Source organism: Dictyostelium discoideum (assembly GCF_000004695.1).
Source record: "Dictyostelium discoideum AX4 chromosome 5 chromosome, whole genome shotgun sequence".
NCBI classification, from domain to species: domain Eukaryota; phylum Evosea; class Eumycetozoa; order Dictyosteliales; family Dictyosteliaceae; genus Dictyostelium; species Dictyostelium discoideum.
The window spans coordinates 575,921-593,420 of NC_007091.3; the positions used below are offsets into that span (position 1 = coordinate 575,921).

Genomic DNA, 17,500 nt, shown 5'->3' on the forward strand with positions numbered 1-17,500 from the left:
TAGAAATGAAGGTGATGATAGTTCAGATATGACAATATATGATGTACCAGTCGATATACTTGGTGAATCTGTTTCAATATTTTACTCAAATGGAGAAAAATCAAACCAATGTTTTTTTCAAAGTAAAATTTCAGGTATTGCATTACCAGATACAAATGGTGGTGTAGTAACTTTATATGGAACATTTTATATTAAAAATGATAATAACCCTTCAATTACATTTGATAATAAAAAATGTATATTTGAAAGTGGTGATGTAAATGAAATAAAATGTATGATTGAACCAGGATTTGGTTGCTTTTCAACAATTTCCATTGATAACATTGGTGGTTTCAATGGTAGTCCATTTAAAAAAACAAATTGCTATAAAGACCCAATTATTACCAATGTAGAAATTGATTCCAATGAACCAAAAAAAGCAATTGTTGAAGGGTTCTCATTTTGGCCAAATGCTGAGATTATTTTAACTGTTGATAATGATTGTAATACAAGTTCAAGTTCAGTTGGTTGTTCATTCGGTAAAGAATTAAACCCTATAAAAATAGAATTGGTGAATGATTCAACTTTTATTCTTGAATTTGACCAACCTCTATCATCATTATCATATATTGATATCAAATATAAAAAATTTAATAATCCAAATATTGATCCTTCTTTATCAAATGAAACAATTGAACACAGACGTTATTTAAATTAATTACTTTTTTTTTTGTTAAACTTTAAATTTAAAATAAATAAATGAAAAAAAATATAAATTAATAAAAACAATAATAAATAAATAATTTTTTTTAAACTTATAGGTCTAGAAAATAAAAATTATAATAACGATAACCCATTGATTCTCCAGTCCATTATTGTATCAAAACCACGGCCACGTTAAAAAAAAAATCTATAATTAAAATTTTATGTTAAAAAAAAAAGAAATGATATGTATTTATTTATTTATTTATTTATTTTTATTATAAATTGTTATTTTATTCTTTGTTGTGTTGTTTTAATCTAACTGCAAAGTTACTCAACAACTTTTTATTTAATTTTTTCTTGTAAAATCTATATGATATTGCAAAAACAATTGCGGCCAAGAATACAAATGAGCCTATAACAATACCAACTATTTTAATTGTTGATAAACCAGATTTTTGGTTACACACTGAATTTGGATTATCGTTTGCAGAATCTGGATCTAAAATTAAACTAAAATCTGGATCAATTTGAGCTAATTTTGAATATTGTGGAATAGTTATGCCAACATATGATTTAATGTTATAATTTTCATCGATCCCAATTTCATTGAAATCACTACCCAATAAAACATTTGAAATGGAAGTTGATGTATTATCTAAAAGTGCTCTCTTTATAAATCTACCATATAATGAACGATTTTCAATTTGAATTTTTAAATAGTTATTATCATTAAAATCATCAAAGTTTTTAACTGAACAAACACCTTTATCTTCAGATTCGAATAATGCTGACATTACTAATTGAAGTTGACTTAATTTGCTTGAAAAAGGATATTCTGTTATTTCAATAGTAAATTTAATTGTTGATGGGTTCATTATTAATTTTTGTTTTGCAAATTCAATACTTGTGCTCTCATTAAACCATTCAATTATAACATTAATATTAACTATAATTGGTGAATTAGATGGTGTTGTTGTTGTTGTTGTTGTTGTTGTTGTTGTTGTTGTTGTTGTTGTTGTTGTTGTTGTTGTTGTTATGTTTGTATAATATTGACTCTTTGTTGATGAAATTTGATTGAATACCCAACTATCAAATATAAATATTTTAATTTGTTTACCATCAAAGTCTAATTCCCTTAAGGAAACAATTGATACCAATGATTTAAATAAAACATTATTTGTACCTTCACCTGTAATTGGTATTTCTGTAGTTGGTTGTGATGTATTTGTAATTGGTTGTGGTAATATAATGAGTTGTGACGAACAATCTAAACCAATCCACGGAGAGAAACATATACATTCACCATTTGAACCACATGTACCTTTATTAATTCCACCACATTGTGGATTACCTAAACATTTTGGTTTTGATGTTGATGATGGAGTTGGAGTTGATGTTGGAGTTGGAGTTGATGTTGGTGGTAAGGTTGGTGCATTTGAAGGAGTGAATAGTATTGGTGAAACTGTAACTGTATTTGAAAGTTCGGTATTATTTCTTATTAAATAAACATTAAAATCTAAAAAAGTTGGTGATATATTAATTATTACTACAAGAGGTGAAGCGAAAAGCACTTGGCCACGTTGAGTTGTACCATTTCCATAGGTAACATACGATTCTGTTACAAATTCTCCATTTTTACAAAAAATGATTAATCTACCACCCAATGTTGTAATTTTTTCAGTTGATATAATTACAGTTTTATTCATTGATAATTCAGTATTTACATAATAATAATTTGGAGCAATTGATGTTAAATCTACATTTGAATAACCAACATAATCACCATTAACATTAAGTATACCATAAAGTGAATAGGATAATTGGCCTGGATAACCGAATCCCAATGGTAAATTTGCATCACAATGATAAACTATACTTTTATTACTTATAATTGATTGAATTTTTGATTGACATTCAAAAGTTTCTAATCTCATTCCAACTATATAAACAATTGGTAATTGATCAGATCTTAAACCATAGATGGTATCGGTTACTTGAAAATCAAATGAAATTGTTCTACTAATATCACCAACATCAATTGATTCATTAATATTTAATGATGCATTAAATGTTAGATTTGATAGAATTGACTTTAAATTTCTTTTTTTCTTTGAATTTTCTCCATATCCTCCATTATTATTATTGTTTTGATTTTTTAATAAATGGTTACTTGAAACTCTAACACTACTTGTTGTTGTTGTTGTTGTTGCTATACCACTAAAAACAGTTGATGTAGGATTAGGTCCAGTAGCTACTAATGTTATTGAAAAATCAGGAGTTTCAGCCTTTGTTAAATTAGATGGAGTTGTTGAATTTAAAAATGATCTTAAAGGGTTATTAATTGGAGATGGATTTTTTTCAAAAATATTATAAATTGATTTTATACCATTTATATCTTCCAATTCTAAATAAACTATTCTATAGGATTGTTCTATTGATGGTAAAGTAAAATTAAGGAAATAAATTCCATTTAATAAATTTCCAGAATCTATATTGATTGATGTAAAATTCTTTTTAAAAGTTGATTTATCTAAATTTCCAATTAATTTAATAAATCCTTTATTAAATCCATTAAAGTCATCTTGAATAGTAAATAACCAACCTCCACCAACTGATTTAATATTTGTAACCATTGGCCCTAAATTATCTAAATCTATTATATTAAATAATTAATTATTAATATTATTATTTATGATTAATGGTTATATGATGATGATTATTATAATAAAATAAAATAAAATACAAACTTGTTAAAGTTACGGTAAGTTGAGTTGGTAAAAAACCACTTAATAATGAGGTTTTAGAACTTGTAATAATTGAATATTGAATATTACCAAATAGATTTAATTTTGGAAGAATAAACCAAGCTTCATATAAATTTAAAGTTTCATCCCAAATGATTGGAAATAATGAATCCACATCAAAACTTAAGTTTTGATCTTGATTATTATTATTATTATTATTATTATTATTATAATTATATTTATATGAAATTGGATCCATTAACCTAAATGCCATCGGTTTTCCAATTGGTATATCATCAGTTAAACTAAATCTTATATAATTATATGAGTTATAATTTGTTAAATCAATATTATTTGTTGAAAATGTTAAATTTTTGATATTACTATAATTTATAACTTTTTTTTTTTTTTTTTTTTAAAAAATAAGAAAAATTAATAATAATAATAATAAAATTTTTAAAATTTTTAATACTTACCACTTTTAAAACTTGAAGGTAAATTGAAAATTAATAATGATGGTGAAATAATTAAAATGTCACCTTCATTAATTATTCTTTCATTATAATGTATATCAGAAACTATAATTTTAATTGGTAATAATGCATTAATACGTAAATGCCAAGTACCATTGAAAATGGTACCATATGTTAATGATTTTGATCCTGTATAAATTTCAAATGGTGATGAATTTTGATCAATAAAAACTTTTGATACACCAGATTCATCAGTTATATCTAATTTTAAAACAAATAGTGGTCCTGATAATTGAATAAATTCATATCTTATAATTTCTGGTGGTGATGTATCATTAATCATTGATGCTATTTAATAAAAATTGTTTTTTTTTTTTTTTTTATTAATAATAATAATAATAATAATAATAATAATAATAATAATAATAATAATAATAATAATAATAATAATAATAATAATAATAATAATAATAATAATAATAATAATAATAATAATAATAATAATAATGCATACAAATGATATTGATGGGAATGGATGAACTTTCATCTAATTTAAAGAATGGATAAAAACCATTTGAAAAATATTGAGTTTGACTTTGACTCCATGAAAAAAATGGAAATGCAAATTTAAATGTACAACTACCACTTAATAATCTTGAAACATAACCAAATGGGAAACCTCTAATAAATGAATTTGATTGGAATTGAAATTGAAAATCAAAATAACCACATCCATCAATAGTTGGATTAAATAGAGCACTATCATAATTTTCTTTTATATTTGCATAAAAAATCAATTTTGTTAATATATTACTATCTGGTGTAAAATCTATAAAAAAAAAAAAAAAAAAAAAAAAGAGAGAAAGAGAAAAAAAAAAAAAAGTATTAAAATGTTAATATAATTATTATATAAATATGTATGTATGTATGTATGTATGTATGTATGTATGTATGTATGTATGTATGTATGTATGTATGTATGTATGTATGTATGTATGTATGTATGTATGAATATATTAAAATGATATATTTACCAGTAATATTAAAAATTGGTGTTGTTAAAGTAGTAATTATTGGTTGTAATGAATTTGAAGTAGCAAATTTAAAAGAATAACTATCATTCTCAACTAACCTTTTATCACTTAATAAAACAGAATATGTCATTTTATTGGCATTTCCAAATATTGGGACACAATTTGTATAGATGGATGGTGAAATTGGAATATATTGATATGGGTAATTATCTGTAGAGTTTGTAACAAAAGTCATCACTGGTGATAATCCATTTCCTGATTCTTTTACATTGATTGAATTTGGATAATATTTAATATCGTCAATATTAACATTTTCATTTTTATCTTTTTTTTTTTTTTTTTTTTTTTAACACTATTAGTAAAAATTTAATGAAAAAAAAATATATATATATATTTCTCTATATATATATAATTTTAACATACAATAAAATGGATTTTTTGATGAAACTATAATATTATTAGGATAAAATGTAAATGAAGCATCCCAAGTTTGACTATATATATATTTTTCAATATATTCAGGGTCCCAAATAAATTCATATTGATTACCTGTAATTAATGTTGCTACACCTTCATTTGAAACTAATTTATCCTTTCCTTCTGTATTTGATTCTATTATTGAATAATATTTATTTGCTGAAATGAATGGGTATTCATTTAAAAACTTTATGTACAATGAAGAATTATCTGAAGCTAATTTTTGAAAATTGAAAAAAAAAAAAAAAAAAAAAAAAAAAAAAAAAAAAAAAAAAAAAAAAAAAGGGAAAAAAAGTAAAAAAAAAAAAATAATTAATTTTAGAAAAAGAAAAATAATATAAATAAAAAAAGAATAAATTATAAATAATAATTAAAAACTTACATATACAATTTAATTTTAATTGGTAATATGAATTATTATTATTTTGAATTGTTAAATTTATATTTGTTTGTGCACTTTCAATTTTTATAGAAAATGAATAAATAAATTGATATGCTGAAATTTTTTCACCTTCAACAATAAAGGAATTTAAAATAGCATCGCTTGATAAAATTATTGGAGGTGTAATTGGATCGGAATTATCAAATAATAAGTATTTAAAATTAAAACTACATTCCAAATCCGATGAAACATATCCAGTATATGATTGATTTTGAAATACATCATATAAAATTGAATTTCCATTTGTAATACAAACTAATTGTGCACTAAAATAATTTATATAAAAAATTAAAATAAAAAAAATTAAAAAATTAAATGATTTCATTTTTTTCCAATTTTTAAATAAATAATAATAAAAATACAATATTTTATTTACACCAATTAAAAAAAAAAAAAAAAAAATATATAAAAAATATAAAAAAAAAAAAAAAAATCAACTTCAAATTTATTTCAATGACATCCATAATCTTTGAATTTGTTTTTTTTTTTTTTTTTTCAAAGATATTTTAAAAAATCTACAAAAAAAAAAAACCTAATTTTTTGTGTGAACCTCTGCGATTTGTTAACATTTCATTTTTATTATTTTTATTTTTAATTTTAATTTTTTTTTTTTTTTTTTCAAACAAGATATTTTTGTATTTAGATTTCAAATTTGATTAGTGAAAAAAGAAAAATAAAAATTTTTTAGTGATTGGAAAAAATAAATAAATAAATAAAATTAATAATTGAAATATATAGAGTGGGAATTGAAGAATAAGATGAAGAGGAAGAAGAAGAGGAAGAAGAATCACGTGGAATTAATGAATCATAATCAGAATTTGAACTACCAAGTGGTGGTAAAGTGAAATCAGTGATTGGAGTTTTTAAAACTGATCTAAAAACAGCGCCACTACTTCCATTATTTAATAAAATACATTTATTTAATTGATATGAATTTGTTTGTTGAGTACATTGATCACAATCATTATCTAAACAAGTAAAAGTTGAATAAAGACTACCAGTACAATTAATTTTTAAACCTTTACCACAATGATCATTCTTATATTGATATACTTTATTCAATGAAGAAATACAAGATTTTGGTGAAATGAATGATTGACAAAATCCATTATTGGTTCCTGGATTGGTAATATTTGTACTCTTGGTAATGATCGAACTTGTATTATCAACAATTGAGTATAAAACATTATCCAATCCATTTGATGGTGTACAAACTCCTAATGGGAATGCTTGAATTGAAACACATTGAGCTGAACAACCAATACTTAAACAATAATATTTAACCACACTACCCATTCCATTTTGAAAGATACCAATTGTTGTTATTGATAAACTAGTTAATGTTGTAGTTGGTATTTTGGTGGTTGTTGAAGAAGATGTGGTAGTAGTAGTTTGATTATCATTACTATTTTGTGATTCATTGGATTCCAATAAAAAATCAACATTTAAAGCACCAAAACCAGTCATTGAACTAATTGCAGTGGTAAAAATATCCAACGATGTAATTATACTAGTGGTTGTTGTTGTTGATGATGAGTTTCCGACAGATGTTGTTGTTGTTGTTGTTGTTTTTGTTGTTGTTGAATTTTCAGTGATACCATCACCCACATTTGGAGGAACGAATCTATAGATAGTATTACCATCACAATAATTTAATTTAATCCATTCGCTGCTATAAATTAATAATTTATCTTTACATGTTGAATTATCATATGAATCAATCTTTAAAAATTCACTATTTACATATGATAATGATAATTTTAAAAAAATAAAAACAATTGATAAATAAACTTTAAAAAATTTCATTTTATTTTATTTTATTTTATTTTTTTTTTTGTTTAATAAATATAAATATAAATATTTTATTTTATTTTTTTTTCTAAAAATATAAATATAGTTTTTTTTTTTTTTTTAATGTTTTATATTTTTTTTAATTTACCTTAAATAAAAAAAAAAAAAAAAGTAAAAAATAAAATAATTATAAAAAAAAAAAAAAATACTATCAAAAAACAACTTTATTAGAGAATTCCATTATAATTCAACACAAATATAAAAAAAACAATAATATAAAACAGACACAAATTTTCTTTTTTTTTTTTTTTTTTTAGGATTGAAGACTTTTATTTTCACTTTTTTTTTTTTTTTTTTTTTTTTTTTTTTTTTTTTTTTTTTTTTTTTTTTTTGATTGACAAAATACCGTTACTTTTTTATTTTTATTTTTTTTCATTTTAATTAGTTTGCGAATAATTTAATTAAAATAAACTAAAAGAAAATGTTATTTTGTCCATTATGCGCAAATATGCTATTAATTGATCCAGATTTACAAGACACTAGATATTTTTGTCAAACATGTCCATATATTTTTCATATAAAGAATAAAGTTGTAACTAAAGTACCATTACAAAGAAAAATTATAGATTCGGATGTATTTGGTGGTGAAGAAGCATGGAAATCAGCTGATGTAGTTGAAGTTGAATGTCAAGTTTGTCGTTATAGAAGAGCATCTTTAATTGAAATTCAAGTTGATCCTATTGGTCAACCAAAAACATCATATTATAGAGTTTGTATATTTTTAAAAAATAAATAGAATAAATCCAATAGGGAGGGGAATGTTATTAATATTTATATTATTTTTAGTGTAAAAATCCAGGTTGTGAAAATCAATGGCAAAAGAAAAATATATAATACTAAATTAAATAAAAAAAATAAAAAAAAAAAAATAGAATAAATAAAATTAATTGTAAATAATATATTATCAAAAAGAAAAGAAAAAAAAAAAAAAAAAAATAAAGAAAAACAATTTTAATAGCGCAAATACACCAATAACAAATTTTATTATTTTTTACAAAATAAACAAGTTTTTGTTTTCGAACTATAACAATCTGAACAAAAATATATGTTACAAGATTTACAAAGATTCTTTTTCTTTAAAAATGAAAATTCTTTTTTACATCTATAGCAGGAACTACCATTTGGTTTAGGTGAAGGTTGATATAAAAATTCATTACTTGAAGATAATGGATCTTCTATCATTGTTTTAATCGGTATTTCATTACTCTTTTTTAAATTATTATTATTATTATTATTATTATTATTATTATTATTATTATTATTATTATTATTATTATTATTATTATTATTATTATTATTTTTATCTTCATTAATATTACTATTATAAATATTATCTTGGTTATTTAAATTTTGTTGTTGTTGTAGGAGTTTTTCTGATTGTATTGGTGAATATATTTGAGATTGTGGTGATGATAAAAATGAATTAGTTGAAGAATTTAAAGATAATGAAGAAGAAAGTGATAAAGGTGAAGTTGTTGAAGTATCTGATAAATAATTTCTATGATTGAATCTATCAGTTAGAGAATAATAATCCAAGAATATGATATCATCTTCTTTTGAAAATCTAAGAAGAAAAGTTTTCTTTATTCTTGCCATTTCTTTTTTACTATCTTCAAGATCTTGTTGTAAACGTCTTATTATAGTTTGTGATGATTGTTTTTGTTGTTCAAGTTCTTTTTCATAATTTTGAATTTCATTACTTAGGAATTGATTACGTAATTTGAAACCAACTGCAGCTGATCTAGCTTTCTCTAACATCTCCTCTGTTGTTTGTTCAATTCTAATACTATTTCTATTTGGTGAACCATTAACACTAGTATTTAATGATGAATTTGAAGATCTCATACTAATTGGTCTAGATGGTGATTTAATTGGTGATAATGTTAAATTTGAATCTAAATTATTATTATTATTATTATTATTATTATTATTATTATTATTATTATTATTATTATTATTATTATTATTATTATTATTATTATTTAATTGATTTATTTTTGGTGAATTATGTTCAAAACTATCATTAAAATTATCATTACTTAAAATTAATAATTCTTCTTTAATTTTAAATAATTCTTTTTTACAATTTGTAAAAGATTCTTTAATGGTTGAAAGTTGAGTTGAATTATCAAATGCAGATTCTTCGAATTTTTTAGATTTTTTATTTAAATTATTATTGTCAACTGTTAGACGTTGAATTTTCTTTTGAAATAATTGAATATCTTCATCTTTGGTTTGAATGATTCTAAAGAGTTCAAGTTTATCAAAGGAATAATTTGGATCTGATAAAGAAATGGAAGAGATGTGACGAGTTAACTTTTCATCTTGTAATTGAGTTTCCAAAGATGCAATGGTTGAACTCATTTTTGAACATTCATTTAAAAGCATTGAAACACGTTCGTCAACTTCTGAACCACTTTTACTCATCCTATCGAGTACCTCTTGATAGTTTGTTTCCGATTGAGCCAATTGTCTAGTCATTGATTGTTGAGAATGAGATAGATCATGATATTTTGATTTTGTATCTAAAAGTTGTTGTTGATATTGATCCAATGAATGTTTTAAATCTAAATTCTCTTTTTCACTATCATTCAATTGGGATTTTATTAGTTTATATTGTTTATTGAATTGTTCTTGTTCAAACTCTAATCTTTTGATTGTATCTTTTAATGCTTTCTTTTTTTGTTTTTTCTTTTCAAATTTATTTGTAAACTGTTGTAAATGCTCACGCTCATTCAATTGTGATAATCTTTGTTGTTCCATCTCCTCCTTACGTATCAATCTTTCACTGATGATTTTATCGTGTAGATTCTTTTGTTCAATTAATGATTTATCATAGTTTACTTTTAATTGTTGTAGTTTGGTTTCTTTTTGATAGAGATCCGATGTTAATTTCTCAATATCTTCTTTCCAACTTATAAACTCTTGTGGTTGTATCCAATCTTGTTCAATCTGTTTCAATTCATTCTTTAATGATGTAATTTCTTTTTGTTGTAATTGATTCTCTTTATTGATTCTTTTAATATCTTCATTGAGTTGTTCATTCTCATCCTCTTTCTCTCTTAACTCCATATTATATTTATTGATTCTAGTTTTCATCATTTCAATCTCTTGATCTTTATGTTCAATCTCTGATAAATCAAACTCTAACTGTATCGATAATTGTTTTAATCTCTCTTTTAATATTAAACAAAAATCCATCATATATTCATGTTCACCCTTTAAATCCTCTTGTTGTGTTAATAACTCTGGTAATAAATTATTAAAATTTGAATAACTTTGTGATTTACTTTGTTGTTTTCTTCTTCTAATAAAATCAGTTCTTTTTTTTTTAAAAAAAAAAAAAAAAAAAAAAAAAAAAAAAAAAAAAAAAAAAAAAAAAAAAAAAAATATATATATATTAATAATTAATTTCTTTGTTTTTTTTAAGTTTTTAGTTTTTAGTTTTAATATTTAAATTTAAAATTAAAATTTTACCTTGGTGCTTGTTTATTTGGACTTGAATTCATTCCAATTGAATCAAATAATAATGAAGATTCACTATTTACAGATGGTGTTAAACTTGAACTTGTTGTTGTTGTTGTTGTAGTTGTTGTGGTTGTTGTATTATTCGGATTATTTGAAATAATTGATTTCATTGGTGTAGCAATTGGTGATTCTAATGAAAGTGCCGTACCCGTTATATCATCCATACTACTACTTCCAACTCCAATACCTCTATTTGTTCCAATGAATATACTATGACTATTTGTTGATGGAAATGTTGGAGATATTTTATTATCCTCCATCATTTTATTATATTGAGTTCTTTTTTTATTATTATATATTTATTACACACTTGCTACTCTTTTTTTTTTTTTTTTATTATTTTTTTTTTTTATCGTTTTTTTAATTTATAATACATATACATAAATAAATAAATATAACACACACAAAACACACTCGAAACAAATAACAATATTTTTAATTTTGAAACTTTATTATTATCTTATTATTTTTGTGTGTGTTTATTAATAAACAATATTTTTTTTTTTTTTTTTTTTTTTTTTTTAAAAAAAAAATTATTATTTTATAAAATTTAAAAATATTTTATTTTCTTTATTTAGATGTAGTAAAATATTACGATATTAAGCAAATTTAAAAATAATAAAACAAAAAAAAATAAAAAAATAAAAAAAATTTAAGTTTTAAAACTTTTATTTTATTTGAAACAGTTTGTCATATAAAAAATAAAAAAAATTTTAAAAAAAAAAAAAAAAAAAATTTAAAAAAAAAAAAATTAAATTAAAAAAAAAAAAAGGTTTTTTGGAAAAATTTTTGAATTGGCCCCTTCGCTTTTTTTTTATTAATTAATAAAATCCAAATTTGGGAATGGTTTTTTTTTTTTTTTTTTTTTTTTTTTTTTTTTTTTTTTGGTATCATTTAAAATTTTTTTTTTTTTTTTTTGTTTTTATCATTCATTTAAAATTTGAATTATTTTTTTAATTCTTCATTTAATAAATCAGCAAAACGTTTTATAGCTTCATCTATTTGTTCTTTTGAAGCGGTAGAGTAAGAAGCACGCACAAATTGAGAGGGTTTAGTTGAATCTGTAGAGAAAGAGATACCAGGTACTAGTAGTATCTTTTTTTCAACGGCATTTTTAAAGATTAAAGTTTTACTATCTTCAACAGGCAATTTAAACCAAATGAACATTCCAGCTGAAGGAATATTAAATTCAACCAAACCTTTTAGATGTTTATCGATCGAATCAATCATTTGATTACGCTTTTCCAAATAAAATCTTTGAATGAATGAGATATGTTGATTCCATTTCTCTACGCCCCATTTATTTAATAATGATAAAACTACAGCTTGACTTAAACCACTCGAATGTAAAGTTGTAGATTGTTGATGAAAATTAATTTTCTCAAGTAATTGTTTATTACCAGTAACAAAACCAATTCTCAAACCACTTGATAAAATTTTACTTAATGAATCAAATCTTAAAACTCTACCATCGACATCCATTGATAACAATGATTTACCTAAATTCAAACTACTACAACTTGCACCATCATCATCATCAGCATTTTCACTACTTTCAAATTGTAAATAATAATATGGATCATCTTCAATAATTAATAAATTATATTTTGAACAAATTGAATAAATGTCTAGTTTTCTTTGATGATTCATTGTTGTACCTGATGGATTTTGACCACATGGTATTAAATAGATAACACGTGGAAATTTAAATTTACTATGGTCCCATTCACTTAATAATCTTTGTAATTTCTCTGGTATCATACCATATCTGTCTGTTTCAATACCACAGATATTTAATGATAATGGTTTTAAAATTGATAATGTACCACTGAGAAAATAAACAATTGATAATTAATAATTATATTAATATTAATAATTATATTAATATTAATAATAAAGTATAATAATAATAATAATAATAATAATAATAATAATAATAATAATAATAATAATAATAATAATAATAATAATAATAATAATAATAATAATAATAATAATAATAATAACACACATACGAATAAGTTGGATTTTCTGTAATTATTGAATCATTATCATCAATTAAAACTTCAAATGCGTTTGCTAATGATTCTTGTGAACCATTTGATATGATTAAATTCCATTCTTTACCTGCTTCATCTGGTGGGCAAAGATTATGTTGTCTAATTTGTAAATCTTTCAATGCTTTTTGTAATCTTGGTAAACCTGGTGTTGGTGAATATTGAAATGCTTCTTCTAAATCACTACCTTCTATCTCTAATTTAGATCCATCTTTTAATTCAATATTAATTGATTTAAATGGAAATGTTGATGCATTTGGTAATCCACCACCTAAACTAATCTTTTTTTTTTTTTTTTTATATTATTTATTAATATTGGGTGTATACAAATTTTAAAAATAATAATTTAAACTTACCATACCAGGTAGACTTGAATATTGAAATAAACTTCTAATTGGGGATGCTTCTTTTAATTTACCTCTTTTACTTAAAAAATATGTATAATCTTTAATAATATTGCTTTTTTCTGTCATTTTTTTTTTTTTTTTATTTTTTTTTTTTTTTTTCAATTATAATTTTCAATTTTTTTAATTAACTATCTAATAAAAAATAAAAAAAATAAAAAAAAAATTTTAATTTAATTTTTTTTTTAATTTTTTTTTAATTTTTTTTTTTTTTATTTTTTTTTATTTTTTTTTTTACTGGTGTAATAAAAAAACAATGATATTTTTTTTATTTTTGAATTATTTTTTTATTTTGAAACTTTTTTTTTGAATAAAGAATCGTTGGAACTTTTTTGAAAAAAAAAAAATGAAAAAACCAAAATAAAAAATATCCCTTATAAAAATTTTTTTTTTTTTTTTTTTTTTTTTTTTTATTTTATTTTAAAAAAAAAATTATAAAAATATTAACAAATAATGGGTCAATCAAGTTCTAAATGTAAGAATATATATATTTTTTTTTTTTTTTTTTTATTTCTCTCCCTATTTCCCTATTTCTCTATTTCCTTATTTCTCTATTTCTCTATTTCTCTATTTCTTAAAACTTATATTGTGTAATTTTCATTAAACAAATAATAGCTGTTCAAGGTGGAAATAAAAGTGGTGGTGGTTCTAGACCACGTGGTACCTTTTACGCATAAAAAGTTTAAATCAATTAATTTGATATATCAAGACTCTAGTTCTTCAAATAAAGCTAAATATTAAAAAAATAAAAAAAAAAAAAATAAAAAAAAATAAAAAAAAAAAATTTTATCTTCTTGATTTTGTGACCATTGGTATTTGAAAAAGTTTATAAATTTCTTAAGACATATCTTTTTTTTTATTTAGATTTTTTTTATTTGTTTTGAGCTGAGGATTACAGTTTTTTTTTTATTTTAATTATTATTTTTTATTTTTTTTATTTTATAATTTCTATTTTTCTAATTTTTTTTATTTATTTTATAAAAAATCTTTAAAGAAATAAATACAACAATAATAAATTTAATTAAGTAGAGTAATGGGTCAATCAATTTCAAGAGGTTTGTATTTGAAATAATTTTTTTTTTTTTTTATAAAACTAACCCTAAACAATAATAATTATTTTTTATTTTTTAGCAGTCGCAAGTGGAGGTAATAGAAATAGAGGTTCAGGGGTTAGAACCAGCACATTCACTTGTTAAAATAACTGTTTTTTTTTTTTTTTTTTTTTCTTTATTTTTTTTTCAACCCAAAATATCCACCAATTTTAAAACCCAAATAGAATAAAATAAAAAAATAAACAAAATATTTTTGGAAAAAAGAGAATATCACAAAAAAGTTTTTTTTTTTTTTTTTTTAGAATATTTTATATACCCACAACCATCATTTTATTTAAACACAATCAAAAAAAAAAAAAAAACAGTTTGTTTTTTACTTTAAAATAATTTGGTGATAAAATTACATTTTTTTGGTGGTACTAAAAAATATCTTTTTATTTACAATTTATTGAATATTTTTTTTTTTTTTTTTTTTTTTTTTTTTTTTTTTTTTTCTTTATATTACAAAGTGTTTTTTGTTTTTTTTTTTTTTTTTTTTTTTTTTTTTTTTTTGATTTAAAAAAAAAATAATAATAACTTTAATCATTAGAATTTGGAATATCAGCAGAGATGATTACAGGTGTTGTTAAAACTCTTTTTTTAATATAAATTGATTGTGATTTTTTAATAACTTTTTTTCTTTGAACTTGATGAACCTGGATAGCTTGTTTCTTTGATTCAGAGATTAAATATTGAACGATTGTTTGTTCAGGAAGAGGTGGCATTGATTTTTGTTTTCTAAGGACAAGAATACGTTTACCATTATTGTTGGTATGACTTCTACTTTGTAATGAATAGTAAGAGGCTAAACCATGGATAATTAATCTCTTTGCTGGGTTCTCTTGATTAAACTCCATTGTATTGGATGGAGTATTTCTATAAAAGCAATCATCACCTCTGATGAATGATAAAATCTCTTTCTCTGTCTCTTGAGTGAATAAACTATCCAATAAAAATGATTTCTTAAAGAAAGGTCTTAAATTCTTTTTTAATTTTGAAAATAGTTCATTATCTTCATTAGTGTTGGCGGTGATGTTGGCGTTGGTTGTATTCTTTTTTCTTGAATTTGATTTCTTTGAAGATGATAAACAACTATTTAGAATTTCTTGTTCTTGATCGCATGAGATGTTTACACAATTATCTTGATAGTATTTTGAATTTTGTTGATCTTGATAAAAGAGAGTATTTCTTTGTTCATAAAAAGTGTAATCCATTTCAATGTCACCATTACCACCACCTAAACTACCAGCGGTCTTTAAGAATTGAGTATTTAAATAACGATTGAATCTCTTTGTGCCCGGTTTACCTGGTGAATCACGAAATGCAAGTGAATCTCTATTGGATTTTGATTTCTTTTTACTGGCTGCCACTGATTGTAAATTTGCAAATTCACGTGCTACTGAATAATCGTTATCATTCTTTTTATTATTTCCTCTTGATGAGGTTAACGTTGAATTCTTTTTATCTGCTTCATCATTAATTTTCATTCTATTTTTATCATTCAATTCATTCATTCAATTCATTCATTCATAAATTATAATTTATATGATGTATAATATGATTATGTGAATGATGATTATGATATGATATGATTAAATTTATATGATATGATTATGATATGATTATGATATGATGAAAACAATTATTTTAAATAATTATTTTGTTAAGGGGGGGTGATTATTAATTAATTTATCATCCATTTTTATAGTACACAGATTGTGTATTTCTGTAAAACTATTAATGGAGATATGGTGTCGTTGTACCTTATTATTATTATTATTTTTAATTTTTATAAAAAAAAAATCATAAAAAAATAATAATAATAATAATGATACAAGTCATAACCAAATTACTACTAATAATTCTAGCAAATAAAAATTAATTAATATTTAATTTTATACATACTGTTCCCAAAGAATCTCTGTTATTCTTTTAATTTCATTTGTGGCCATGATTAAATTTATATATTATATGTATTGAAATTTGTTTTGTTTTTTTGTGTTTTTTGACTTTTATAATTTGGATAGCTTGTTGATAATTGATAAAAAAAAAAAAATTAACTTTTAAAAAAAATTTTTCAGCTGTTTTTTTTTTTCTTACTAAATTTGAATTGTTGTTTGCTTTTTTTTTTTTTTTTTTTTTTTTTTTTATTTTTTTTTTATTTTTTTATTTATTTTATTTTGTTTTTGTTTTTGTTTTTGTTTTTGTTTTTGTTTTTGTTTTTGTTTTTGTTTTTGTTTTTGTTTTGTTTTTGTTTTGTTTTTGTTTTTTTTTTAATTTTAAAATTTTTTGTTAATAAATTGTTTTATTATAATAAAAGATGTAAATTTCTAAAAAACAATTAAAAAAAAAAAAACAATTAAAAAAACAAAATAAATCTGTGTGGGTGTGGGTACTTTTTGTTATAATAATTGTTTTTTTTTTGATAGATTATGTATGAATTTTTTTTTTAAAAAAGTGAATTTTACTGTTAATTTATTTTTTATTATTTAAATTTTATGTTTTTTATTATTAATTTATTTTTTATTATTTAAATTTTATGTTTTTTATTATTAATTAATTTTTGGTAAATGAAAAGTTTTTTTATTTCTATTTTTTTTATTTTTTATTTTTCTTCTTTTGTTTTTTTTTTGTTTTTTTTTGTTCTTTTTTTTTGAAAAGACTTACAATTAGTTATGACTAGGTTGTTGTGTAACTAAAAAAATATAATAAAAA

General features: G+C 21.4%; 7 protein-coding genes across 7 annotated transcripts in view; 2 read left to right on the top strand and 5 right to left on the bottom strand.

Moving 5' to 3' along the window:
• DDB_G0287701 (hypothetical protein) overlaps positions 1-697 on the top strand; it is a gene marked incomplete at both ends in the record, with an annotated part of 981 nt that extends 284 nt beyond the window's left edge. Inside the window, one exon of the mRNA XM_631905.1 lies at positions 1-697. This exon is cut by the window's left edge and continues 136 nt beyond it. Coding sequence (XP_636997.1) covers positions 1-697 — 697 coding nt within the window.
• Positions 698-974: 277 nt separating this feature from the next.
• DDB_G0287703 (hypothetical protein) lies at positions 975-6,423 on the bottom strand (the record flags this gene model as incomplete). The annotated part of the gene is made up of 8 exons (XM_631906.1): positions 975-3,337; positions 3,432-3,824; positions 3,905-4,249; positions 4,416-4,730; positions 4,936-5,259; positions 5,359-5,628; positions 5,795-6,120; positions 6,374-6,423. 8 exons carry the CDS (start codon positions 6,421-6,423, stop codon positions 975-977), a joined length of 4,386 nt encoding a protein of 1,461 aa, XP_636998.1.
• Positions 6,424-6,538: 115 nt separating this feature from the next.
• DDB_G0287705 (hypothetical protein) lies at positions 6,539-7,660 on the bottom strand (the record flags this gene model as incomplete). The annotated part of the gene is made up of 1 exon (XM_631907.1): positions 6,539-7,660. One exon carries the CDS (start codon positions 7,658-7,660, stop codon positions 6,539-6,541), a length of 1,122 nt encoding a protein of 373 aa, XP_636999.1.
• Positions 7,661-8,126: 466 nt separating this feature from the next.
• rpc11 (RNA polymerase III subunit) lies at positions 8,127-8,539 on the top strand (the record flags this gene model as incomplete). Its single annotated transcript, XM_631908.1, has 2 exons — positions 8,127-8,414; positions 8,492-8,539. The coding sequence occupies 2 exons, from the start codon at positions 8,127-8,129 to the stop codon at positions 8,537-8,539; spliced, it is 336 nt and encodes a 111-aa protein (XP_637000.1).
• A 150-nt stretch (positions 8,540-8,689) lies between these two features.
• Positions 8,690-11,496, bottom strand: DDB_G0287709 (hypothetical protein; the record flags this gene model as incomplete). Its single annotated transcript, XM_631909.1, has 2 exons — positions 8,690-11,027; positions 11,183-11,496. 2 exons carry the CDS (start codon positions 11,494-11,496, stop codon positions 8,690-8,692), a joined length of 2,652 nt encoding a protein of 883 aa, XP_637001.1.
• A 682-nt stretch (positions 11,497-12,178) lies between these two features.
• DDB_G0287711 (hypothetical protein) lies at positions 12,179-13,763 on the bottom strand (the record flags this gene model as incomplete). The annotated part of the gene is made up of 3 exons (XM_631910.1): positions 12,179-13,061; positions 13,249-13,571; positions 13,647-13,763. The coding sequence occupies 3 exons, from the start codon at positions 13,761-13,763 to the stop codon at positions 12,179-12,181; spliced, it is 1,323 nt and encodes a 440-aa protein (XP_637002.1).
• Positions 13,764-15,324: 1,561 nt separating this feature from the next.
• DDB_G0287869 (hypothetical protein) lies at positions 15,325-16,272 on the bottom strand (the record flags this gene model as incomplete). Its single annotated transcript, XM_631911.1, has 1 exon — positions 15,325-16,272. The coding sequence occupies one exon, from the start codon at positions 16,270-16,272 to the stop codon at positions 15,325-15,327; it is 948 nt and encodes a 315-aa protein (XP_637003.1).
• Between the last annotated feature and the right edge of the window lie 1,228 nt (positions 16,273-17,500).